At 45.9% G+C, this 27,042-nt stretch overlaps 1 protein-coding gene and 4 non-coding genes across 6 annotated transcripts in view; 1 reads left to right on the top strand and 4 right to left on the bottom strand.

Annotated features, from left to right (window-relative positions):
* The window catches only part of Trim55 (tripartite motif containing 55), a 43,869-nt gene extending 30,030 nt beyond the window's left edge, over positions 1 to 13,839 (bottom strand). Inside the window, exons 1-4 of one of the 2 annotated variants that reach the window (XM_051139643.1) lie at positions 13,409 to 13,839; positions 12,734 to 12,906; positions 5,648 to 5,813; positions 3,282 to 3,377 (exon numbers count right to left, since the gene is read on the bottom strand). In XM_051139643.1, the coding sequence (XP_050995600.1) occupies positions 3,282 to 3,377; positions 5,648 to 5,813; positions 12,734 to 12,906; positions 13,409 to 13,576 (603 nt within the window). In that variant the 5' untranslated portion in view covers positions 13,577 to 13,839. The remainder of the gene's footprint in view (positions 1 to 3,281; positions 3,378 to 5,647; positions 5,814 to 12,733; positions 12,907 to 13,408) is intronic. The other variant, XM_051139642.1, reaches the window with a different exon arrangement.
* A 9,643-nt stretch (positions 13,840 to 23,482) lies between these two features.
* Positions 23,483 to 23,555, bottom strand: Trnaa-agc (transfer RNA alanine (anticodon AGC)). Its single transcript has one exon. It is a non-coding gene; the product is annotated as a tRNA-Ala (tRNA).
* A 124-nt stretch (positions 23,556 to 23,679) lies between these two features.
* Positions 23,680 to 23,768, bottom strand: Trnay-gua (transfer RNA tyrosine (anticodon GUA)). Its single transcript is given in 2 exon segments — positions 23,680 to 23,715; positions 23,732 to 23,768. It is a non-coding gene; the product is annotated as a tRNA-Tyr (tRNA).
* A 291-nt stretch (positions 23,769 to 24,059) lies between these two features.
* Trnay-gua (transfer RNA tyrosine (anticodon GUA)) lies at positions 24,060 to 24,157 on the bottom strand. Its single transcript has 2 exons — positions 24,121 to 24,157; positions 24,060 to 24,095 (listed from the first exon to the last, which is right to left on the bottom strand). It is a non-coding gene; the product is annotated as a tRNA-Tyr (tRNA).
* A 344-nt stretch (positions 24,158 to 24,501) lies between these two features.
* On the top strand, positions 24,502 to 24,574 carry Trnar-acg (transfer RNA arginine (anticodon ACG)). The gene has a single exon. It is a non-coding gene; the product is annotated as a tRNA-Arg (tRNA).
* The last annotated feature ends 2,468 nt before the right edge of the window (positions 24,575 to 27,042 follow it).

The following is a 27,042-nucleotide window of genomic DNA, read 5'->3' as shown; positions in this document are numbered from 1 at the left end:
GCTAATCTTACACCATGTGTGGCAGGCTCCACTAAGTGAGCTGATATCTCATGTGTATCATCCAGACAAGTCTACATGGCCCATCATGGTACAAGAAGGCATGATGTAACGCCAGCTCCTTGAATGTGTCTCTTTCCCCAGTTTTATCACCACGACAATGTGAAACAATATTATCACCCCTCTGTAAAGCTGGGGAAGTTGAAGGACAAAGAACTTGAGTTGTTCCATCTCCCACCACCCCATGGGGTCACAGGTACATATAGTATTTGCTTGCCTGAGCCCAGGCCTTCTAAAACAGAGCATAGGAATCATAGTTAGCAGCCCCCCACATCTCCACAGGAAATACTAAACTGATGGGAAAGAGCCATGCTTATCCACACACCTGCTCATCCATACCTACCACTACTAGTATTAAAAATATCAGATTCACTTTACAAAGGTGGGGATACAGGAATACATGACTAAGTCATTTAAGTCCCAGACATGATGGTTTATGTCTCCTGTCCGGTATTCAGGAGATGAGAAATGACATTGCCATGAGTTCAAGGCCAACCTGAGCTGCAGAGTGAAAACCTGTCACAAACAAATGAACAAGAAACAAAACCCCCAACCCCATCCTGCTATTTAAAGGTCTTAGCCCTTTAGTATTTTCCTCCTGACCTTTCCTCTCATGAAAGTCCTGGTTAGAAATGAATGCAGACATTCAAAGTGGCCATGTATGAATCTACATGTCCTACACAATATGAATAATCCTATTCCTGTGGCCTGTGATACTTCTTTTTAAAATCATATTTCCTTAAGAAGTCCAACATCTGAAATAAACATGTGAATGTGGGTAGAATTTTATTTTTCTTCAAAGCACTGGGGGTTGGACTAGGTATGTTTGTGTACTAGAAACCCGCTCTTTATCCTTTGCCTGTCTTTTATTTTTGTTTTATTTTTATACAGGCTAGTCCAGGACTCCTAATCACCCTGCCTCACTTTGCTGAGTAGCTGGAAATATAGATGTGCACCACCACGCCTGCTGTGGAAATGAACACTTTAAAAACCACCAATGTCTTCATGACTTGGAAGCAGTGATAACATTCCTTCTCTAGCAATCAGTGGGAATATGTACAAAAGTCTGCTGCGTTGGACAGAGTCGTTTCCAGTAAGAATGGGCATGATGATCCTGACCTTGGCTGCTTTCCGCACTGTCCCCAACTAAACCCCTTGTGCTGAACTAGCTTTAAACCTGTACTTTCTTGGCTTGTTCTCAAGTGTGATTAAAGACAGCTGCTTCCTGCTGAGACTCTGGCTAGCCTCCATGAAGGACGCCTGTTGCCCTTCGTAAACACAGCTAGAATCCAGTTGTTTCCCTTGCCCAAGACTTGAGTGGCCCACAAGACTTTTCACACATCTTCTGATGTCATTATCCCAGACAGGAAGCCAACTTCTCCGCAGAGTCTCAGGAGGTGGCTAGAGATTGCCTCGCTCAACACAAGCAACAGGCTATTTATACACATCAGACTCAACCCAGTCCATCTGAGAGTGCTGATTCATGGCTAGTGACTGACTGGTCTGCACTGTAACTAAGTAGAGGTTATAGCATCCCTTTCTTAATCTTATAGGCGCTTCACCAAGGGAAAATATTTCTTCTGTGAGTGAATCTCCGTGCACCAAAGATCTTTTCAGTAATATGAGTACGGAGAATAAAGGAAGTTGATTTTGAAGACGTGTGAATCTAAGATAAGATAATTATAACTAATTGACGTCTTGGAGCCATCTTCTAGGAAATGGCCTTGGGCTTGTAATAGACTTCGCCTTGGCAATAGAAGAGTAATAAGACCACACGCTTCATGCCAGGTACTGTGCTGGGCATCCAGGCATGCCTATAAGCAATACAGGATAAGTGTGATTGTCCCCTTTTCACAGAAGAGGAAACCAGGGCACTGGATGCGCTATATACTAACATGAATGGATCCTAAAAACATAATACTAAATTCAAAACACAAAGAAGCTACAATGAAATAGCATTTGTAAAAATTAAAAAACATGAATACTGTGCTGGTTTGAATGAGACTGGTCCACATAGGCTCGTATATTTGAATGCTTGGTCTCTAGTTGGTGGAATTGTTTTGGGAAGAATCGGGGATGTATGGCCTTATTGGAGGAAGAGTATCATTGAGGGTAGGCTTTGAAGTTTCAAAAGCCCACACCAGACTCCCTCCCCCCTGCCCACCCCTGCCTAGTCTCCAACTTGAAGATAAGATGTAGTGCCATGCCTGCCTGTTGCCATTCTCCTTACAATAATTGTCATGGACTCAACCTCTGAAACAGTTAAGCAAGCCTCAGGTAAATGCTTTCTTTCATCAGTTGCCTTGGTCATGGTGTCTCTTCATAGCAATAGAAAAGTGACTAAGACACATACATACAAAACAATATATAGTTTATGAGAATGCAGATAGAGAGACAATCCAGTGTGTTAGAACTGTTATCTTAGGGAAGGAAAGGAAGACAGAGGGAAATAATAGGTAATAAGAGAGGCCTTTACTCAAGGAGAAGAGTGTACCGAACGCTGAGTGGTTAACGTCTCAGCATGCTAGCCACAAATGGGGGGAGCTTTCTCCTCCTCACAGTCTTCATGATGACAGCCAGGAGAGCACAGGTGTGTAGCTTAGACCTTCACGAGACTTCCTGAAGCACCAATCAGCACTTCTGAAGACTGTTAGCTCTCCACCAAGAAACCTTGTTAAATAACAGCAACTGTTCTTCTCCATTTCTGTCAACTGATTTGTCTGGTTGCTAATCTTTCAAAAGAAACTGACCAAGACAGGTGGTGGTGGCGCACACCTTTAATCCCAGCACTTGGGAGGCAGAGGCAGGCAGATCGCTGTGAGTTCGAGGTCAGCCTGGTCTACAAAGCGAGTCCAGGATAGCCAAGGCTACACAGGGAAACCTTGTCTCATAAAAACAAAACCAAACAACAACAAAAAAAGAAATTGGCAAGGAAGAGCACGCAAGCACGCGCGAATACACGCAAGCACGTGCGAACACACGCAAGCACGCGCGCACACACACACAAACTGCCTGAGCAACTGTGGTAAAAATATGCCTCACCAAGCTGTGAGGTAAGTTCTCTTAAGTGCCAGGAAGTGTTTCAGAGACACATCAGGAAGGAGGCCATTCTATAGGGAAAGAATGGAACACTGCTCTGGCATATCTACCACATTACTGAGATGAGCGCTAGCCCCTAGGAGTTTCAAGTGTGGTGTTGGTTCCCAGTGAGCCAGCTGACCTACCTCAATAGTTTTACAGGTGTCCTCCAGCTGGCTGATCATGCCCTGGACCCGGTCGTTGCTCCCCACAAGTACAGCGATGCCATCACTAAGCTCCGACTGAGGATGAGAAAACAGGACTCAAAATCTTAGGAGTTTCCTAAACATGGATGACCAGGAACCGGTCTCAGCTTGGCCCTGGGGGCAGGGGCGTGGTTATCCCCTAAGGAGCAAACAAGGCGAACAAGCTCCAAGCTCATGGATTTCTCCTGAGACATAGTCTTACTGTGGGTGAGGAAGAGGAAGCTGCTTATGAGCTGCATCTCCAGTTTAGGCTGCTGGGGTTGCTCAGCACTGCCCCTCCAGCCTCTACCCCGAGAAAACAAGGCTGAGGATGAAGTTAGCCCAGGAAAGCCAGAATTTTCTGTCATTATTAATTAAGATGTTAATTACATACATGTAAGAGGTATATGTGGGGTGGGCCTCCTTATTAAAAAAAAATCTATGAAATGTAATTAATCCATCTAAGGACTGAGGCCGGTGCCTCATTGGATACCTGTGAGCCTCCTGATACTACAAGCAAATCTTAGCTTCTGCTTGGCTTTGTGTAGGACGAAGTTCCATAATTTTCACTATGTAATTGCTGGAGACCTCATTCTTCTAAAAACACCAGGAAGACCCAATTACCAGGCATCAATAATAGTATATTGAAGCTGGAGAATTCTAAACACAGTTCATAAGTGTGTGACAGACTCGAATATATGACCCTGGAGACTCCAAGTGAATTTTCTGTGTAGTGCAGCTCAGGACTAATGTTACTTGAGCAATAAGTGAAGCAAATGTTCACCTACCAGGCATATGTATAATACAGCTTACTATGCTAATATAGCGCAGACACATGTGAGTGTTCACTAGACTGCCACACCAACTTAGAACTGTAACATGTTGCTGCACTTCACAGAGACATTACAACTTTAAAATTCCTCTGTTCTTTTGGCCCAAGAAGTATTCTTCTGTCCCTATGTACCCTCCTCCCAAAGTGGACTTGGAACCCCAACGAGTGCTCAATGGAGACTCTTGAGAAATCTACCTCCTGTCTCCCTTTAGCCTGAATTTCTCCAGACTGTTGAGCAAGACACATAACCAGTTTGAACCTGTCTTTTCTCATATTTAAATGGGAGAGGTCGAGGCCAAAGCCTAGTAAACCTGGTTGTAAAGCATCGGAAAACTCATCTCCACATGTAGAGGTAAACATGGAAACCTACTAGAAAACCTGAGGCTATTCTGACCAAAGAAGAACGGGGTGGGAGCCCTACTTCCTGTCCCTCCACCCATCCTGCCCATCGAGGACTCTGAGAGTAGTCAAAAGCAGACAGCATACTGCTCTACCATGCTAGGCCTTGGGGATAGGGTGGGGCAAAAAGAAATAAATAAAAAGTAAGTTGAAAAATAACAACAGCAAATGCAAATCATGGTTCCTGGTTGTGACAGGTGTTGCTTCCAAATAGGTTTGGAATCAGTGCCTCTGAGTGGAAGAAACTGAGATGTGGCTGACTTCCGGGCACATGCATCGCCTTTATTCTCTTAGAAACATACATTCTGAGCTGCTGCTCCATGACGCAGGGCTGGGGAGCTGCGATAGCGGCTGTACTGAGTTAGAATAAAGAGACTCAAATCCAGTCCCTGGGGTAAGGCCCATGCACCGCATTCCAAGGGTGCCTTTTAGCGTCTGGCCTAGGCGACTTGAAGGCAGCGGGAGACACAGACTTCAAGCTGTGCTGCAGCTGTGTGACATGACTATGACTCTCACACACAGGAGTGGGTCAGAAAAGTCTTTGAAGAAGGCAAGAGAACATTTTACTGATTAAACAATAAAAATTATTTCTAGGACTGGAAGGGGAAAGTGAAAGACCATCCAATTCTTGTCTGTAGTTTATTTTGTTTTTGTTTTTGTTTTGTTTTTCAAGACAGGGTTTCTCTGTGTAGCCTTGGCTGTCCTGGACTCACTTTATAGACCAGGCTGGCCTTGAACTCACAGAGATCTGCCTGCCTCTGCCGCCCAAGTGCTGGGATTAAAGGCGTGTGCCACCACCACCCGGCTTGTCTGTACTTTAACTCCAAGTCACCTTTAGCAGCTGGCACTCTTAACACCAGCCCCTTAACACCATGTATCTTCCTCAGCCTCCCAAGGTCACAGAGAGTGAGCCAGCCCTTCTGTGCCTTTTTCTGAACCATAGCGTCCTCTCCCTTTCTGGCCAACCCCATGACTTTGAAAGGGACTGAATATGAGACAAACTGTAAGGCTACTTCCTGTGGGGGCCTTCCACGTACACCCTCCCTTCTGCTGTGCTCCCCTCTTTGGCGAGGAGGGGGAGAAATGAAGTTCCTACCTTCTGCCTCTGGAACACATGGGTCAGGGGAGCCACCTGGCAGTCCTTATGAGCACCGAAGACCTTGCACAGGGAGCAGGTGGGCACCTCGCAGTTCAGACAGTAGATATTGATGCGTTCATCTTCATGTTCCTCACACATGGGCTGGTCTGACTTTTTCTCCGGCCTGGGGAGGTAAAAAGATAAATACCCATTGTTATCTACCAGGACAGAGCTGGGAGGGGGATGGGGGGGTTGGCAAGCTCTGCAAATCCCACTGAGCCCTGACCTGCCAGCCCTCCCCAGAGGACCCACAGAGCCCATTCATGTCCTATTTGGTGCTAAGTGCTAACCAGTCTCTTGTCTGCTTGAGCTGGGACTTGGGACCAAAGACACTGACCTATAACATCTGTCAACTTGCGTTTGTCAAAATTTTATAAGTGTGTTTACCTCACTTCAAAATTTAAAACCTACCCCGCGTAAGTTCAACCAGTCCCTGGTCAGCCATTTCAAATCTCACTCCAGCTCTGTGCCCACAGGTGAGCTTACTGGGATTCTCATGAAATCTTACTATGGGTGAGGAAGAGGAAGCTGCATCTCCAGGTTAGGCTGGTGGGGTTGCCCAGTGCTGCCTCTCCAGCCTCTGCCCCCACCCCCAAACCATTTCCTACCTACAAATCTGAGAACTGAAGCTCTCAGGGGAAATAGAACTAGATACGTGTGGGTGTAGCCTCCTTACATAAACTCCAGAAAGTTTGATGCATCCCATATAAACACTGAACCTGACCCCAGCAAGACGGCTCCGTGGGTAAGAACACTTGCCACTGAGCCTGATGGTCTGAGTTCAGTGCCAGGGTCTACAATGGTGGAAGGAGAGAACTGATTCCTGTGAGCTGTGTTCTCCATGAACACCGGACCACCCGCGCCCCCCCACACACTATAAATAAATACATACAAATGTTTAGGCTCAGATTGTTAGAAATCCAAATTCAAAAGTTTCCTCATATTCCCAAACGCAGTTATTTATTTGACTTTTCAGCCATTATTTTTTGTTCAGTTGCTGTTGAAATCCATTTCTTAAAAAAACCACAGGATTGGATGGACAATGAGTCCATTTAGCTAGTAATAGACTATTTCTAAAAAGTATTAAGTAGAGCAGCCAAAGTGTGAATTACCCATAGTAAGAATTATAAGTACTAATATGTAACATATAAGTGTAACGTGGATTACATATGTACATGTGTAAATATACATATGTGAAACCAAATGTATATTTTATGTTGTTCAGATGTGTAAAGCTGTGTTGCATATAAAAACCATACTCTCTACTGAGGGTCATGAATCCAAGTGTTTGAATACGCTGGTGTTGGTGAGAGGGTTTATGTAGCTGCAGGGCTGGTCTCAGAAGGCAGAGGACATAATAGCATATCTCTACTCTACTACCTAGTGCTTGACACTGGCAGAAATAAGGGCTGGGCAAGCTCCAGGTCTGACAAAGAAGTTTCGAGAGGTTCCCTGTCCAAGATTTCGCAAGAGTAACTTTTGTCTTTTTCTGTAGCTGCACACATTCCTGAAATCTACAGCCTCCCGATTCACCCACGTGTCTGGGACTCAAGCAAGTAAGCACAGCCATGAATGGGACCCCTGTGCCTAGCGCGGGCCTCACAGCGAAGAGTGCTGCTGAAATATTTGCTGAACAGATGAGTGATAAAATAAAATGAAGATGAAAGTTGGAAATTCAAGATTGGTTGGGACTTTAGGTTATTGGGAGAGTGGGATTCACAAATTGGCCTCTGTCTGGGTCAAAGCCATCTGTACGTTAGGTTTGCTTAGGTTTTGCTGGAGTCCAGAGCATATCTGCTGGAAAAAAACGCGCACGGATATTGAACGTGTGGAAACAGCCAGAATGGTATATTTTTGTTAGTGACTCAATTTACTTGTTTTTTTTCATAATACATTGAGAATTGTTTCCTTAATTTATTAGTATTTTTTTTTTGTTAGTTTTGTTTTGTTTTATTTGGGTTTTTGTTTGTTTGTTTGTTTGTTTTTCCTCTCTGTTTAGGGGCAACCTGGGCTAGAGGCAGCAATCTCTTCTAAGTAAGTATGTAAAAACAACCTGTGTGTAGCTTATACCAAATAACAGGTCTGAGACAAAGTAAGCTAGAGAACTGAGGATGTGACACTTTCTATGAGGTGGAAGTGATGGAGCACACAGCTGTGGTTCAGGGCTCAATGCTGAATGCTGGGAGTGGCCTCTCACTGTTCAGTACTGTGGGGACCTATCATTTGTCCTCTCTGGTCTTTTAGGTCGCTGGGGTTATTGTAGTGTTTACTCTGGAGTGAGCAAGAAATTCTGGTGAGGAAGTTCAATTAGTCCCTTTGTAGTTAAAGTGATCTGAAAGTTTAAATCCTGCTCAGTTTCAGCATGGGCTACTGTTTGGCCTTGAATACATTGCTAAACCTCTGACATCAGTTTTCACTCATCTGGAAATAAGACTTAGAGTCTTCTAATTAAATGTGGCAGAATGGGCCGAGGCAGTTATTATGTCTCCTGTGGGAACCTCCCTAAAGACAGCAAGGAAGTAAAAATATATGAAGCAATAAACACCAAAGGTAAGATGAGAACAAATAGGAGATGCCTAGCAACTGCTGAAAACTGGGTACATCTAGATTAAAAGGAAGTGGCCTCATTCAGTTGCCTTCTGCAAACTGCCTGCTAGGCAGATGCCTATGGTCTGCGAGTCCTAGGAAGTTTCCAGAACTGCATCAGAATCTTCAGCAGGACCTCTGTGGGATACTGTGGAGGCAGAGGTATGAGGGGTGTGAGGGGTGTGAGGGGTGTGAGGGGTGTGAAGGGTGTGAGGGGTGTGAGGGGTGTGAGGGCAGCTATAACGAGGAGGACTTGGGGGACACTTTAAGAGGTTACATGTGGAAGGCAGTCCCTGAAAGCAGAGCTGTAGCCAACAGAGGAAGACAGGGGTCCAAGGGACTTAACCCAAGGGGGACTAAAAGGATCCCAAGTAGAGATGGAATCCAGCACTGAAAAGTCTCAGTGTGCAGCAGAAAGCCAATAACCAGTGACTAACATAGAAAAGCAAAAACAGGAAATTGGAGAGTAACAGTAACATGGGCATGGGGTGGGAGAGCTGGCTCAGTGGTTAAAATCGCACATTGTTCTTGCCGAGGACCAGAGTTGGGTTCTCGTGGCCATGAACAACTCTAGTTCTAGGGGACCCAGCACACACATGCACGCAGGCAAAACATTCACACAGGTAAAATAAAGTAAATAAGTCTAAAAACTTTGTAACAAAAGAACCAAACTAGCAGCACAATTAGCATCGGGGTATTAAAAGAGAAACAAAAGGTTTGTATTTGGGAAGTGAGAGCGTGAAAGAGAAAGACAGAAGCAACTCTTCTCACTGGAGGCCTCGTAGTCTTCTTTAAGATTCTTACAATTAAAATAGCTATGTATTTCACTCCCATTGGAGCATTTGAAAGGGCTTGGGAAATGTCTTAGTAAAGTACTTGCAGTGCAAGCATTGGGACCTGAATTTAAGCCTAAGCATTCTTAAAAGCAAACAAACAGTGTGGTCCTGTGTGCCTGTGGTCCTAACGCTGGAGATGCTGAGGAGAATCCCTGGAGCTGGCTGGCCAGCTGTGCTGTTTCAGTGGCAGATTCCGTCTTTAAAAAAACAAAAAAACCAAAAAACAATAAAGTGGAGAGCAACAGAGAAAGACATCTAGTCAACCACTGGCCTCCCACACATATGTGCACATACACTGGCCCACACATGAACATGCACACATGCATATAATACACACACATACACCACACACACACACCACACATCACAAACACACACACACACACCACACACACACACCACACCACACACACACACACACCACACACACACACCACACCACACACACACACACACCACACACCACACACACACACCACACATCACACACACAAGCACACAATTAAAAAACACTACACACAGACACACACCACACACTACAGACACACCACACACACACAACACCACACACACACACACACACAACACACACACACACACACCACACACTACACACATACACACACCACACACACACACCACACACTACACACATACACACACCACACACACACACCACACACACACACCACACCACACACACACACACACCACACACACCACACACACACACCACACATCACACACACACACACACACCACACACTACACACATACACACACACCACACACACACACCACACCACACACACACACACACCACACACCACACATACACAACACACATCACACACACACACACCACACACACCACACATACACACCACACACACACCACACATACACAACACACATCACACACACACACACCACACACACCACACATACACACCACACACACACCACACACACACACCACACATCACACACACACACACCACACACACCACACATACACACCACACACACACACACACACACACACACACAGAAAATTTGGTAGGGTGATAGTAGAGCTCACCTCAGAGACTCTTGGGAAAATCAAAGAAAAAGCTCTGAACAGAGTCTAACACGTAACACAGACTCATTTTGTTTACTATATTAACAAACTAATCACTATGTTCAATAATAATACTAACTAACTTAGTGCCTTCTCTTGCTCAAACTGTGGAGAGCGCATTGCTGTGCAGAACACTAGACAAAGCCAGGGTTTGTCCAGACTGCAGCTGTTCTATAAGAGGCCAGAGTTGAACAACACTTTGAAAGTCCATCACAGCTGCATTTTCCCTTTCTACTGACACGGCTAAAGTCTAGAGCTGGGGTGAGTTTCTTCTGTATGCCCAGGCTTATTCTAAGATCACCTAATATAGCCAAAGGCCTGGGGCTCGCGTTGGTCATGACTTCCCAATTTCAGGAGCAGCTTGAGTTTAATAAACAATGTAAAAATTTTTATAATCACAACACGATCCCTATTTCATTTGGCTCTTGCTTTAGTGATGGAGATTTGACTCACTGTTTTTGTACAATTTGTCCCAATCGGGCTGACTTCATGGTTAAGGAAGTTTTTCTAACACAGCAAGTTACTTGTGAGTATCATTAGCTATTGTTCTATTCATTTCATCCAGATGCTGTTATGCTCACGTTTGAAGATCTCACTAGGTGAGTGGTGAGACAGAAAAAAACATCACAATAAATAGAACACAGAAGCCTGTGGTGTGCTGGTCTGTGCTGCTAATGAACTGTATTGTGGAGCCCCTGCTCTGTGAAATGCACTGTGTATCATACTGACACCATTGGAACACAAATGCCTTTTAGTAAATGCCTGGCTATTAGTTGCCAGGGTAATCTCTTAAGGAGACAACGTGAAGTTGAGTGTTTCGAGGTTATAATATAATTATACCATTTCTCACTCCTCTTTCTGCCCAAACCCTCCCATCTATCCCTCTTGCTCTCTTTGGAATTCATGGGCTTTTTTTTTTCAATTGGCATTACATACATATATGTATATACATACATATTTCTACATAAGACCTGCTCAGTCTACCTAGTGTTACTCTAAGTGTGTTCTCAGAGATTACTGTTTGGTACTGGGTCACCCTCTGGTGCGCTCCTCCCTGGGGAAGACTGTTGCTTCCTTTCTTGGCATGTCATAGCTGCCTGCACATCTTTGTGGCTTGAAACCTCGTGGTCTTTCCCCATCCGCGTTGGCATGTCTGTTGTTGTTTTCCTTGTTCAGCTCACGTTTAGGAAGGCATGTCATGGGGGGTATAGCTTCTGAAACCAATAGGAGACAGAGTCTCACAGAAAACTTCCTGATCTGGTAGCTCTTGGGGTCCCTAACTACCCCACCACCACCACCACCACCACCACACAGTGTTCTGCAATGTTCCCTGAGCTTTAAGTGTGAGAGTTTTTGTAGATATATTCTCCGGGATGCCTACATTGAATTTTAGCACAATGAAGCACAAGGCAATCGTATCTGTACCTGGTAACGCTTTCCTTCTTGTTGAGAGATTGGAAAGCAAGGGGAACAGGTGGCCGCACTGTGTCACCAGCAGTTCCTCCCCAGTTCCATCTATAGCCTGGTGCTATCTAATTTAGTTCTGAGTCTTGAGCAGAAGCTAATGGCCATAATAATCACAATAATTACATGTTAGATTAATTGAACAACTTTCCCTGCAAAGAGCGCAAGGCGTTTATAGCCCTGCAGATGTTCTGTAAGCACAGTCACCTCGTAATAAGGATCACGATGGGTCCCTTCCTACACAATCTCCATATGGCTACCAAGGATTTAGACTCAGGTAACCTGTGTGTGTATAACTGAGGTAGGGGTCATCACACCACGCCTTCTAGGTATAAACTCTGTAGCTTTGTCTCTAGGGATGGAGCGTGTGGCTTTTGTGCTGTGACAAACAAGAAGACTTTAAAAGTGCTGTAATGAATGAATGCATATGGCACAGCCATCAATCTGCAAGTGAGTATGAGTGTATGGACAGGGAAATAGCTTGAAATGCATCTCCCCTCCCGTGTCTGTAAATGAGGTCTCTGGAGACCAGCATTATACCTTGCCTCGAACCTTACGTAGAGTCAACACGACAAATGATGATGTCAGAACGTTCTTTAACATATAAACGTTACTATTGTAGATGACTTTAAGGCAGGATAGCTAGGACCTGGGGTATTTTTGAAAGGTGATGTGTCTTAACCTCTGTACATGTCTGTCTGTACTAGAGCCCTTCTGCATCAAAGGATCTGGAGTTAACGAGGAACCAGCAACGTATCAGCGTGTCTAGAATGACCCTAACAAAAGGCCGTGAGAGTGGCCTCGCACCTCTTTCAGCATGACTCTCTTTAAATGGCACGGAAGCACGGGCACCGGCTCCCTTCTCTCCTCCACAAGCAGCTCTTTCTCAATGGGAAGAATAGACTTGGAAAAGCCTTTTAAGGAACAATTAATCTCTGACTGGTGACAAACATGCAGTGAGTACACCAGCCCGTTCATAAGATGGAAACAGAGAGCGCAGCCGGCAGGTCTGGCTTGGCTGGTCAGAGCCGCTCTCACCTGGTGGATTCCTGTTTGTAGATGTCGATGATGTTTTCCACAAGTAGGTTCCTCTGCAGTCCGTAGACCCCGTGTCTGTCCAACACCACCTCGTGTCTGCAGGAGGGACAGCGGAAACGGCCCCCTGATGCCACGGAGGTGCCTCCTCTTGTGGGTAAGTACGGGTTAGAGGCCTGTTCTTGCCAAGCAAGGGGGGAAAAAAGGAACTAAGTGATCCCATGGGGAGCTTTTTGGAGACTTACTTTCACTCTCTGACACTGCACAATGCGGATTCCTCAGGGCTTACTCCAAGCGGTCCTAAAATGCAGGGCCCTCGCTGGGCTACAGCCATCTGCAGTACCCCCTGGTCTGCAAGAGGCATTTTTTCTATCCTGTGTTTTCAGAACTCGGTTTCAGCCGGAAGCTCCCATGTGCATACCCTGGCCAGTAACTCATTTTCAATTTTTATCCAGATCCAGTGAATCCGTTTTTTTGTTTGTTTGTTTTACTAAAGACAAATGTGGCTCTTAGAATTAAAACACAATGGGGTTTGTAAGCGAGGAGGAGGTTGACGAACGAACCCAGGGAAACGGCTCACACATGCTGTTAACAGCCCTGGACCGCTCTCTAAAGGAACTGACTTTGATTTCAAACACTTGTTACAGCACAGAGCCTCTGAATTCCAAGCCAGCCTACCTGGAAGATGTCACTGGCGCATTTCCTGCACAGGTTGTGCTGGCAAGGGAGGATGACCACAGGCTTTGTGAACATCTCCAGGCAGATGGGGCAGATCAGTTGCTTTTCCAAGTTATCCATGGTCTGCTGCTCCTTGGAGAAAGACTTGTAGTTCAGAGAAGCGCTCATTTCCTGGCCGTCCCTGAGTGTCCAGCCGGGGAAGGGTGCTCCCAAACGGCTTCCGAAAGTGTTTCCTGGAAACAACTCCAAGGACTGTACGATCAAATGTCCTTTAGGTTTCTCTCTATGGAGGACATTGTTTCAGGCCCTGGCTCAGAGTGGATGATGGAGCTGTTTTTAGCAACCCAAGGTCACGTGACCCTGGACTGACTTGTCCATATAAGCCAGTGACAGGAGGATGGATTCTGACAGGTGACAGAGAGCAGGAGTCGACATTCTTGCCCTAGGGAGTAAGAGAGTGGGTAGGAAGGGGATTACAAGTCCATTTTAGCAGGGGTTACGAAGGGAGGGCGGCCTGAAGCCCAGAGCTGTCAACAACAAATGCAAATGTGCATGCCTGGTCTCTGAGCCACGCCCTGCGTGAGCACTTGGGAAGAACTTCGTGACAGGCTCCTCAGAACACAGCCCTGTAGTCTAACTGTATAAGAAGCATTGTTTCTTCAGACTTCATGAAGGAAACAAACCACCTGAAGTAATACGATAGCAACTGCTTAGGTGCAAAGCAAGCAAACTTGTTCTGCAGATCTCTATCCTGGTCCCAAAAGGCAATCGTTTAAAAAGCCATGCATGATATTAAGTATTTCATCTTTGCCAAGACTGCAGTATAGGGAAATTTTCAACTTAAAAGCTGAATTCAATATCCATTCACTGTAAACATACATTTAAAGGCCTTTTAGTCTTATGCGTATTTATATGTACGTATGTATGTTTACATATGTGTGGGTGAACATGTTGTACACATGCATGGATGACGGGGCAGGTGGCTGGCATCAGGAGTCTTCCTCCATCACTCTCTGTCTTACACACAGAGCAGGATCTCTCAATGGAAGCCAATGTTGGCTGGTAAGACCAGGGTGGCCAGCCATCTCACTTAGGGGATTCCTCTGTTTTCCCTGGGTTGACAGGTGGGCAGCCACACTCAGCCGGCATTTACATGAGTTCTGAGATCTGAACTGGAGTCCTCACCACACTGCTGTAGCAAATGCTTTATCCACTGAGCCATCTCCCAGGCCTCTGTTGAAAGAAAGAAAGAAAGAAAGAAAGAAAGAAAGAAAGAAAGAAAGAAAGAAAGAAAGAAAGAAAGAAACCAAGCTGTTGAGTGTGTTTCTCTCCTTCCCACAAAGCCATCTTTGAACCTGTACCTCCCACCCCACACACACCCTAAAACACAAAGAAAACGTGTGACAGTCCGTTAAAAATGAAGCTTACTTTTCAACAGCAGTACTCAACGGGATAGCAGCTGGCATGGGAATGAGCGCATGCGCTAGTTGCCTCTTGCCCCGTGTTGGAGGAAGATGCCTTCATAGACAGTGTGAAGAAAGAGCCCCTGCCACCTGCCCAATCTGCTTCTAAGACATCTGCTCATTCCACTCTTCTTCCAAGGTCATTTTAAAAATGAGATTATCCCAAGTAATCTCTGGTATTCTTGGTCTGCTCTTGTATCATAAACACAGATTCTGACATTTGCCAAAAATCTGTAAAATTTTTAATCAATATGTATTGCACTGTAAAACTTTCAATAAGAGAAAAAGAAAAGGGAAACTAATGTCAGTTTCTTTTTTAAAGATTTATTTATTATGTTTACAGTGCTATGCCTGCATGTACACCTGCACACCAGAAGAGGGCACCATATTTCATTACAGATGGCTGTGAGTCACCATGTGGTTGCTAGAATTGAACTCAGGGCCTTTGGAAGAGCAGCCAGTGCTCTTAACCTCTGAGCCATCTCTTCAGCCCCTTATGTGAAAAGTTTTTTACCTTATTTCTTTATGATTTCAAAAATCCCAAACAAAACACAGAAATCTCCAGTGGGCAGTTAATTACAGTAAATTATTGTGATCATTGTGATCAGGATGTGATCATTGTAACTGGTTGTGGAGTCTTGTTCTGTATGCATGGAAAGCTTATCTGCAGTCTCTACGCCCTGTTATCTAGTAATAAGTTACATGAATTCACGAGGGGAAATTTTTAGAGGATTCTCTTAAAGTTTTCAATATTTATTTAGCAACTGTAGTGAAGAAGGGAATTCATGCCACTTTCCTCATAAATTACACCCTGTCACCCCATGTTAGCAGTTAGATCTGTTCATAATTACTTTGGCTATAGAGGTCTGAGCTCAATATATCAGATAATTTCCAGGGGAGTTTCTACTGCAGAAGCAAAAGACATAGCAATCTAACGAAGAGCACTTACGGGGATAGGAGAGATGGCTCAGAGGTTAAGAGCACTGACTGCTCTTCCAGAAGTCCTGAGTTCAATTCCCAGCAACCACATGGTGGCTCACAACCATCTATAATGTGATCTAATGTGCACTGTATACATAATTAAAAAAAGAAGAAGAAGAAGAAGAGCACTTACTATTAACCCAGGGTTCCCCAGAGAAGTAGACTCCATATGTGTGTGTGTGTGTAATAACTATATATAGCTATAATATTTATAAAATAAGTATGTATACTTATATATGCATACATAATAAGGACTGGTGGTGGTAGCAGTAATAGTAGAAGAAGAAGGGTTGACCAGATTGGATCACATAACGAAAGGCTGTGTAGTCCCACAATGGCCTTCTGAAGACATCTGCAGAAACCAACAGCTTCTAAATGCAATAAGCTGTCTCTCAGAACAGGAGAGGCCAATGATGTAGTCTCCATCCAAGGCAGAAGGCCAGGAAGACCCTGACAAGCCACCAAAACAGCTCCATGTGCAAATGCTGAAGAATCTCAAGTTTGACGCCTGGGGAGGACAGCCGCAGCAAACACCAGACTACCCTAAACCTGTGAACAAATGTGGATGCACTCTTCCTTTGGTTCCTTGGCTCCAACTGCCCGTGGTTCCAACTACGTCCTGCCTATCAGTTTGAAGACTAACATGCAAATTGGCTCACAGCACACCCAGAAAGGTACTTCACAGTTTTCTAGGTCTCTTTAATCAAGTTAAAAGCCCAGATTAGCCACTGTGGTCATTAAGCTAAGAGCGCAGACATGACTCTTTCCTCAACATGGCTCCATGCTGAGAACTGCAGCCTTAGGCAAGTCTCTCAGCTTGAGACCAGCAGGCTGGAGTTGCACTAACCTAGCTGGCGTAGGTAACTATGAGCTGTAAGCAGGCGTGTTCCCGAGTCAGTGAAACACTGATATAAAGGATGGAAAGACCGGAAATGGCTCTCAGTGGGCAGTGAGTTGGTGTGAAGCCTGGGACCGGAATGCAGACTGCCGTCGCCTGCAGCAGAGCTGTGCACGGGCTGTTCGAGGTAAATGAATGAATAGATAAAGTTGCTTCCTCAAAAATCATTTGGAATTAGCTTTTTATACTCTTCTTCGCGGGTGGTTTATTTTTATTTTATGTGAATGGGCATTTTTGCATACATGTATCACTGCGAATCATGTGCATGAAATACCCTCGGAGGCCAGATGAACATGTCTGATTCCCTGGCCCTGGAGTTCAGATGGCTGTTTGCCACCACGTGGTTGCTGGGAATCAAAGCTGGATCCCATGGAAGAGCAGTCAGTGCTCTTAACTGTTGATCACCTCTCCAATTCTTACTATAACTGTTTACCTTGTAAACTTTTAATTTTGTACTTTTGCATGATAAGCATTTATTAAACCCAGCCATATGGCTGTGAGCTATTTCCTTCACACTGTCATTAGGTCAGCCTCTTCTGCGTTTATCTTTGAACCTTTTATTGAAAATTAAGACACACATACGCCACATTGGTCTAGAGTCCTCTCCACTGGCATCACAACAAACAGGTCCACAATGCACTATGCATGGCACTATGGCCACAGGGACGTCACCAAGAAGTACAATATGATGAGGCCACCAGTGGATATGCCACTGCCCCACGCACGGCTGACTGAAAAGCTGTCATTCCGTACATGAATGCACACTAAGGCAGAGCTTCTGGTGGAAACAATTCATTCCTTCTAAAAGAATTCCCTGAGCACTTACCATGTGATCCTATTGTACAGAGCTCCACAATTCCAAGACTAGAAAGAGCAGGTTACTTCCCGCAAGGAGCTCACTGTGACGGAGAGAGCACATCCACCTGAAAGAACCACAGTGAGAAAGAGCTAATGGGTTGGGCAGCTTCCATTTGCAGAGACGTGGAGGCACAGGCATACCGGGAGCCTCAGAACACTTGGTAGTTTGGCCTAGAGTGAAGAATACTCTATTGATGCGTTGGCATCCCATAAATACCAAAAGGTGGCTTCTTAAGTATTTACTGAAACCAGGGATCAGGAAGTCCTTAAAAAATTCTCATGAGAATGTTTTCCAGAGTTCATTTGTGTGGGTGTAGTAACCTTCCTGACACTGTGGCGACAGATGACAGTGCAGGTAACCTACTGAAGGCAAGGGTGGAAACTTCCAATAGTCCAGGTAAGAGGTCAGAAGGCCCTTGTGTCAGGCAGTAGCCCTGGGAAGGGCAGTAGGAAACGAGCTGCACAGAGATGACTCAGATACCTAGCATGAGGCACAGGATGCGGCTGAGTCAGCAGGCAGGCTCTCTGGGCTCTGCAGCTGCCTGCCTACCTTGGGGTCTTGGGAAAGTGCCCTCACCTCCACTGGATTTAGAGTCCATCATCTACAACTGACTGGGGTTTCATCAATAGTCTAGCAGGGTTCGTAGGAAGGAAAATACCTCAGAAACAGTGCTGCTAATTTGATTTGAAAACCTCACTTCCATTATTTGATGTATAGTCCATTCGCAGCCTTCTCCCTTCCTAGCCTCTTTTTTTTTTTTTTTTTTTTTTTTTTTTTTTTTCCCCTAGAGCTGTACCTGTAGACCATGTGGGAATCCAGCTAGAACCCTATAGGAATACAACCAAGTGTTGAGTTATCTTCAATTTGTCTTCATCCTCTTTTTGTTTCCCAATCTCTTGGTCCTGCCGTCTTTCAAAGATCAGCCATCTATGTGGCCGGTTTGTGTGCTGGGAGGGAAACACAGGGGCCGCGCTCTAGGGAGGAACTGGAACACTCAGCCCTCTCCTAAAGTTCTTCAAAGCTCAGGAGACAGAGACCACTCTGGCACTACACATATAAGGCCTTCATGGAGTTGTGAACACAGCGCAGTGGCCTGGAGGGCTCCTGGACTACGTGTGCGGTGGTCATCGCTTCCTCCTCTTCTCCCCACAGTCCCATCACACGCATTCGCAGAGCTTGAAATCCCTCAGAACAGTTACCCAGGAAAATGTGGTGGTGGGAGCCCTGGTCCTCGTCCCGCACCCATCAAGCTGGGGGGGAGGGGGTGGTTATATACTTAGAAAGCCCGAGAAGCTAAAGTAAGTCAGGGGAAATGACGACCTAAAAGCCTGGTTAAGCACCTCAAAGTGTATTTGATATTAGGAGATATCAGATACCAGGCAACAGAAAAGAATATGACATTTTTCGACCTCTAGCTGCCAGGTCAAATGGAAGCCGGCCTCAGGGGCTAGGGCAAGGCAGTTTTGACAGAAACCACCTAACGCTGAGCCCAGCTTCACAAATGAAGGGCACAGGGCCACCTTGCTGTCCTCACCTCAGAATCTATCAGCAAACTGGGTTCCAAGGTCCCTGTACATCGGACCCGCTAGCCATTGTGCTCAAGAATTCTCACTCCATCTTCAGCTTGACAAACTGCTAAAGACGCGTAACTCAGAGGAGCATTGTGGTTACGTCCTAGCTCACTGCAGATTGAACCTGAAAGGTACCGCCCGCCCCGACCGATGCCCCGACTCCGCGTCCATCCATGTGTTGGACCACTCGGCTCCTGGCTGGTGGTGAGTCTTTGGAAAGTCGCAAAACCGATAAGTCTAAGAGATGGAACCTCACTGGAGGCAGTGGGTCACAGGTTGCAGGCCCAGCTCCAGCCCCACTTCCTGTTTGTTCTTCGCTTCCTGTTCCACCAACAGTAAGTCCCGGCTGCACACCCCTGCCACGCGGAAGCTGTTGACGCGTCTCAGCCTCCACGACAAACGGTGCCTTTTGCAACAGTGAGCTTTGTCAGGAGTCCTGTCATAGCAATGAGAAAAGAGACTAATCTAAGTGTGTGTATATGTTTATTATACTATACAATTATAATATATAGTTGTATACATTATCCTTAATTTTTTTTAAGAGAAGAGAAGGGAAAGATGAAAATTAAGACCAACCTGAAGATATGTAAGGAAGGACGTGGGTGATGGTCCCCAAATGTGAACTTGCACATCCTCTCCAAGTAGAGTCAGGATGCAACACCCTGCTGGCACATAGATGCAAGACCATATATACAGACAACTGTTCTCCAAGGATGCTCACCCATGCTTCTGAGAACAGGTCTGTCACATTTGATTGTTGGTCATGTGACTCTCCGTAGTCCTGCTTCGCTCCTCAGAGGATCAGAGTGGGAGGATACAAGGGATGGGATAACCATTGAGATGTAACAAGAATAAATTAATAAAAAATTTTTAAAAATTTTTAAAAAGCTTAAGTTTTTGTGATAGAAAGCCTTTCTATTCATCCACGGTGTTCCTGGGTGTTTTGGGGGTGTATTTTGTGCTCTTTAAATACTTCTGATTTATTTGTGAACAGCCTGGTGTGTTCCTTGTCAGGCAGTTGCTCGGAGCTTAGAGAGTTTTGTCATTAATAAAGAAGGAATTGGGCTTGTTCCAGAAAGGGCTGGAGAGGGCTCTCTCTGGAAGTCCTGCCTCCCCGTGAGGCAGCAGACGCTGCAGCATCAGGAGGCCCAAGCTGGACCTGATGTGCATCTCCCTCGTGACAGTGAGTGACAAGATCCTATGAAGAATCTAGAAGCCTGTGAGGCCATAGACCAAAGCTCATTGCCCAGGATGGTCTTGTCTTTCAGCCTCGGCTGAGGGGAGCCACCTCATCTTTTCTTGTAAGTCAGTGTGCAAAGGTAACAGATTCGCCCATCGTTATGTCTTCACACATGCTTTGCTTTGGCTGGCCCTCCCCAACTCCTTTTCCTCATCGCCCGTCTATCTCCTCTTCTTCCCAAGAATTCATCTCTCCACTTTCATGTCACGTGTGTTTTATTACCTCCTGCCTCCTTCCTCGAATCCCTGTTTTCTCTCTCCCCTTGTAGGCCTGACTTCTAGTTTCATGACCAACACACACGTGTGACTAGTAGAAGCTAAGACCCACATGTGTGAGAGAACATGTGGTTTTGCCTGAACTTTGGTTATCTCACTTAATAGGCTTTCCAGTTCTATCTTACTACAAAGTCCTGTTCCTCATCCTTTTAAGGAGGGACACTCAGGGAGACTGGCTAACATTGGAAGAGGAAGCTTGTGGCCAGTCCTTCCTCACTAGTCCTTGGACCAGAGGAAGGCTTTGTCATCCCACTGAGCCTCACCTGGGGAGGGCTTTATCACTCCATGTATCTGAGGCTCTGGGGTCTTTGACTTGGACTCCGTTGTAACTATGTGCAGTCAATAGGGACTCAATCTGCTCCCCACAAAGCTCTGTATATCAGTTTCCCCAGGTATACAGGCTCTTACTTTGGTTTCCTATAGCTGAAGATACAGGGTTTTTTTGTTTGTTTGGTTGGTTTGGTTTGGTTTGGTTTTGGATTTTTGAGACAGGGTTTCTCTGTGTAGCCTTGGCTGTCCTGGACTCCCTTTGTAGACCAGGCTGGCCTTGAACTCACAGCGACCCCCTGCCTCTGCCTGGGATTAAAGGCATGCCCCATCACACCCATCATACCCACCCATCACACCGGGCTCTAAAAGGGACTTCCCAGAAAGCCACTAATGATTTGCAAATGCCTGTTTTCCCAACACTTGGAGGTGGAGCCCAAGGCCATATTCCATACATTGATTGAAAGCCAATCTGAGCTACACAAAACCACCGTCAACAATGGAAGCAGGACCCCAATCATTATTTGTCATAAGAATTTGCCTTTGTAGCCAGGTGGGAGGGAGAGGCAGGTGGATCTTTGTGAGTTCGAGGCCAGCCTGGTGTAAAAAAGGGAGTCCAGGACAGCCAAGGCTACACAGAGAAAATCTGTATCAGAGAGAGAGAGAGAGAGAGAGAGAGAGAGAGAGAGAGAGAATTTGCCTTCATATAAGAACCTTAACAGTTACTAAAAAATAAAGTCCAGCCTCTAGCTCTCCTTTCTGTAATAGGATTCCTGTTGTCGCCTACACTCAGGACCTGCCTCAGGAAATCTGCAGAACACTTGCCATTTGGCCTTTTACAGTATTTCTTGCTACCTCTAAAATGTACAATAAGGAGTTCAAACACATAATTTTTAATGTGAAATAGCATTTCATGAGAAAACTAAAATCACAAGGAAGTGACTAATTTAAACAACACTTGAACACTGCGAAATTTCTTTTATTAAGTCGATCGCAAACTCATTGGAAGCTGCGTTTTATCTTGATAATTGCTCCAGCTTCAACACTGTTCCTTATAAATTTCACTTCATCCTAAAGATCTCTGAGGAAATGTGTAAAAACTAACATAGTGTACTTTCTTCCGAACATTTCTTGGCTTGACTTATGTGCAAGAAATAACCAGTGACAGTCCAGCAGGTGGTACCCACCTGAAACTGTCACCAGAGTCCCACCAGGTCATCCCTACCACCACCCTAAGCAGACACTCCTGCCTCCGTGTCCAGGCTACGCCTGTGCGATCACAGGACAGTGCCATGCTGCGTTTGAGCTGTATTCTCACTCTTGCTCACTTCCCTCGTTCAGAGAGCCAAGCACCCCTTGGTTGCATCTGTTTATACAACACACATATGAATATTCCAAGTAAGCCCTCAGGACACCCTGCAGCTATGGGATGTTTGTCAGCCCTCTAGGTGTTGAAATCTGCCCCAGCAGGATGCCAGGCAATATGTATGGCCCTCCTTCTCCACCCACTCCCCCTTTTCCTTTCCTCCCATTTTCTCTTCCCCTCCCCTCCTCTGTCCTTTCTTAGTGATAACAGCAGTGTATCTGCTGTGCCCCAGGTTTCAGGTTTCAGTGTCATGATATTCACCCTGATCCACGCCACCGTGAGTTTCTGTGATGTCCCTGTCTGGGCTGTTGACCTCAGGAGGCGACCTGATTCTGGCCCAGATGCAGTCCTTCCTGTGTGATTTGCCCACTCCTCTCTCTTTTCCTCACACACAGCCAGAAGGGTTATTGTTACAGAGCATTGTGGGAAGAGGCCTGCTGGATGTGGTGGCCGCCCCTCTGTTACAGCACTTGGGAGGCAAAGGCAGCTCAAGGCCAGCCTGGGCTACTGAAGCCTTGTCTCAACACTAAAAATAAATAAATACTATAATTTATATGTAGGGGTATATTTAAATGACTCAAAGTTTCAATTAAAAACTTTATTGACAATAACTAAATGAGATTAAAAATGGAATAAATCGGAGCAGGTTGTGTTCACTGGAAACAAAAGCACACACATTGCCCAGGACTCTAAAATATACAAAAGAATTACGATTTATTCTAACCTTCAAAAGGGTAATGATTCTGCCCTTGCCTGGAAAATGAGTGTTCTATGCTGTAAGAACTAACAAGAAGGCTTCTGGCGTCTGTAACTTTCTTGTGACTCTAGCCTAGAAAACAGGAGACAGATAACCAATTTCCAAAAGATCTTGGAATGTTACATTGATGTCTAGATGTGTGTCACACTACGGTGTGTGTGAAATTGAACTCTTTGTTTTGCCGGGTTTTGTTTTGCTTTTTTAACTTTCAGTTTTCTCTCTGTGCGGTTCTACTCGACGCTCCCCAGCTTGTGCCAAGAGGGTACCAGCACCCCAAAGTCGTGCTGAGGACTCCCGCACAGCCCAGGAGCCTCAGCCGAGTTTTGCCAACCAATCTTTCTGCTGTACTTGAGGTAGCGATCAAAACAAACCGAAATACAGAGACCAGGAAAAAAAGTGGAGGATGCGGGCATCGATCCCGCTACCTCTCGCATGCTAAGCGAGCGCTCTACCATTTGAGCTAATCCCCCATCGGTGCTGCAAATGCTTTATCTGTTCCCCTAGAGGAGGGTAAGAGCAGTGCCAGGCGGAAAAAGTTTTATTTTGAATCTGCCACACAGATGAGGCTCAAAAAGAGCCAAAACTTGAACTCTTTCCTTCGAGCCGGAATCGAACCAGCGACCTAAGGATGCCCGCAAACACGTACCTACAGTCCTCCGCTCTACCAGCTGAGCTATCGAAGGGAGCGGAAGGGAAGTCCGCGGACGGACCCTATAACGCAGCGTCACGACGCCGCGCGGCACTCTCCATGGGACGGGCTTGCCGGGAAAGCGTCGCCCGGTGCATGGGAACCCACGGCGCAGCGGCTCTCCGGGACCTGCCTGAGCGCGCTCGCATTGGGGTTGGGGGTGCAGGAGGGGACGGGGGAGTCGCAAAAGGTTCGGCGAGCGAGACCGAAAGTCCTAGGCCTGCCCGGGAGAGCGGAGAGGGGACGCCCTGCAGTCATGGGAACCCAGGAAGGCTTTAAAAATGTCTCCTTCGAGCCGGAGTCGAACCAGCGACCTAAGGATGTCTCCTAGCCGGGGAGTTAGTTAGCTACAGTCCTCCGCTCTACCAACTGAGCTATCGAAGGGACATGGAGGATGGTTACGCCCACTGACCCTGAACACGCCCTTGGTAGGGGCGCTTAGGAACTGGGCATGCGCATTTCTCGAGATGCGGCTTTGCCACCCCCCCCCCCCAACCCCCAATCCCCCCCCCCGTCTGTGTACGCATGCGCGCAGCCAGCGTTCGGCCCCTAGTGCGCCTGGCCCGAGTAGAAGGGACCCTGGCTCGGCCCGGGAGGCGTAGGCCCGGGTTCTCCTTCGTCGCCCGACCTGCCTGTGGCACTGTTTCCTTTCCCACCCTTGTCCCGGTGACTGTGGAGGACTAACTCCTGTCGTCATCCTCAACGTCCTTGCTCTCTTCTTTATTCGCGGGCCAGTGGCGCAATGGATAACGCGTCTGACTACGGATCAGAAGATTGTAGGTTCGACTCCTGCCTGGCTCGTTGGTTTTTGTCGCCCCTGCTTTTAAAGCCAAGCATTCCTGAATAAAACCCAGTGCCAAGGAACAGGGAAACCCCAGAGACAACTATGGAGTTTGCGTTTCCAACCATTCCTGAATAAAACCCATAGCCAAGGAACACAAAAAACCCTAGAGACAACTATGGAGTTTGCACTTCTGTCCTGTGCTGTGTCATCACTAATATAATCTGTACTTGACCAGGCTGGCACTGGTTTTATGGTGAAGTCGCTGGAAACTGAACTTCCCTGTCCCTTCCCTCCACACACACTGTGCAGGAAAACTCACCAAGAGTACTAAGATTGTCCTTTTTGATATGGTTTCTAAGTTTTCAGCAAAACATTTCCTCCCAAATGAACCATTTCTTAAAACACCAAGAGAGCTTGTAAACTGTTAGGTGCTTGCCGTTTTCAATGCTACTGTGTCCCTTCTGTGGTTAAAGGTCGTTTTGGTTTGGTTTGGTTTTTAAGCCACCCAGCGATTTGGGTGTTTTCCCCAAGCAGGATGTTTGAACAAAATTAGCTATGTGGACATGACGTAGCCAAGGAGCTATGAGACAGCAGCGGGCTAAAGTCTGGTCTTAAAATCTGAAGTTAGAACAAAGAGAGAGGCCTGTTAGGTGTCGAACCAGGGACAATAGCTAAGGTGCTCATTAACATATGTCAGCGAACTCTTGGCTACCCCAGGCTTTTGCCTCTTGGTCTCTTGGTCTCTTGGCCTGTGCCCTAGGTCCCAGCTCTCCTGGCCTCTTGGCTGCTGGTTCTCCCGTCTCACCTTCCAACTCTCCTCACATGCATGGCCAGATTCAGTTTGCCAGTCATGTTCACGCATATATGATACATAACCGTGTATATGTGTGTGTATGTGTGTGTGTCTATATATACACATACGATCCCAACCCCTTAGGAGCAATCATGTCCTTATTTTATTTTATTTTTCATTCCGAACTAGTTATTTAAATTTTTTTAAATGGAAATGCAGCAGCTTGGTTAAAGGTGGCTAAAAGAACGTAAGATTTAAGAAGGTAGGCAAACATAGCCATATTTGAAAATTATGAGTTTTTCTTGTTTCCTCCTGAAGAAATTTGTCAGTTTTTACATGCAAAGGGCTGGTATACTGGTTATATAGTATTTCTCAGCGTTTAAAAATCAAAACAAAACAAAACTTAAGTTCATAGACAAACTAAATCATTTAAGAGCAAAGAGCCTCTATCTTGTTCTTTTTGTATTTTCTTAATTTGCAAGGGTGCCAAACGAGGTAATTACTTGCAGGTCATTGTCATGGCCACCAGTACAGTTTGACAGAAACCATCACCCCTAAGCAGCTTAAAGGAAGCATGGCGGATCAGAGAATGTGTGATTTCTGGTTCTTGTGACAAAATGTCATGTGAGCTACAAGCCGCAAAACCCAGGAGAGCCTTCAGAAACTGTTGCACCAAGTTTCCCCCCAACTGTTGTGGAGAGAATGGACTGCCTCTGACATGAATTCTGGTGTCCTCCCCCACCCCCAGCCCCCATTTTATCACTTCCCCTTGATAAGGAGGCCCTGTGGGCACACAGAAGAAAGGGAAGCAGGCTATGTGGATGAGACCTGATAGGTTGTGATCATATGGTGGGCGAGGAGGTCCCTTTCTGTCAGAGGTCTAGGGGAGGGGAATAGGGTGAAAGAGGGAGGGAGGGTGGAAATGGGAAAATACAAACAAGAGGATAACAATCTGGATGTAATCTGAATAAATTAAAATAAAAAATAAAGAATGTTATTTCCATTTAAAAAATTGGAGGGCATCTCTAGAAAACAAAGGACAAAGTGTCTTGAAAGTTCCTCTCTCAGTGCCCTCAGCTCCTGTTTTGCTAGTGCCATAGTGCTCCCCTAAAAGTCCCCAGCCGTATGGATACCCCAGTCTATCACATAGTGCTCCCCTAAAAGTCCCCAGCCGTATGGATACCCCAGTCTATCACATAGTGCTCCCCTAAAAGTCCCCAGCCTTATGGATACCCCAGTCTATCACATAGTGCTCCCCTAAAAGCCTGAGTCCCCCAGCCTTATGGATACCCCAGTCTATCACCGAGAGACACCATTCCTTTCTCAGGCTGATTGCAAAGTTCTCCCTTTTTCTGGCTTTTTTTTTTTTTTTTCATATGTCAGAGAACATGTATGGTTGTGCATACAGAGGTGCTTTTCCTCATAACTCATTGAAAAAATAATAAAGACACATAGCAAGAAGGACAGAAGTGGCAGGAGGAGCAGGAGGAAGAGAAAGACAGAACTGTCACCACATCAAAGCTGCAGGAGAGGAAAGGAGCCATCCATGAAGACCAGATAAAAATAGCCAAGCTCAGGCTCTATCTGTTGAAATTTAAAACCCATAGAGGCAGTCACAGATGAGGGCCCCACAGAACAAAAGACAGCAGCTCTGAAAAGGAGTAAGACTTGGATTCTGGCAGAGCTCAGCAT

This window comes from Acomys russatus, chromosome 31 (assembly GCF_903995435.1).
Source record: "Acomys russatus chromosome 31, mAcoRus1.1, whole genome shotgun sequence".
NCBI lineage: Eukaryota > Metazoa > Chordata > Mammalia > Rodentia > Muridae > Acomys > Acomys russatus.
Note: the sequence above shows the minus strand (reverse complement) of the source record. Positions and strands in the feature narration are given on the sequence as shown.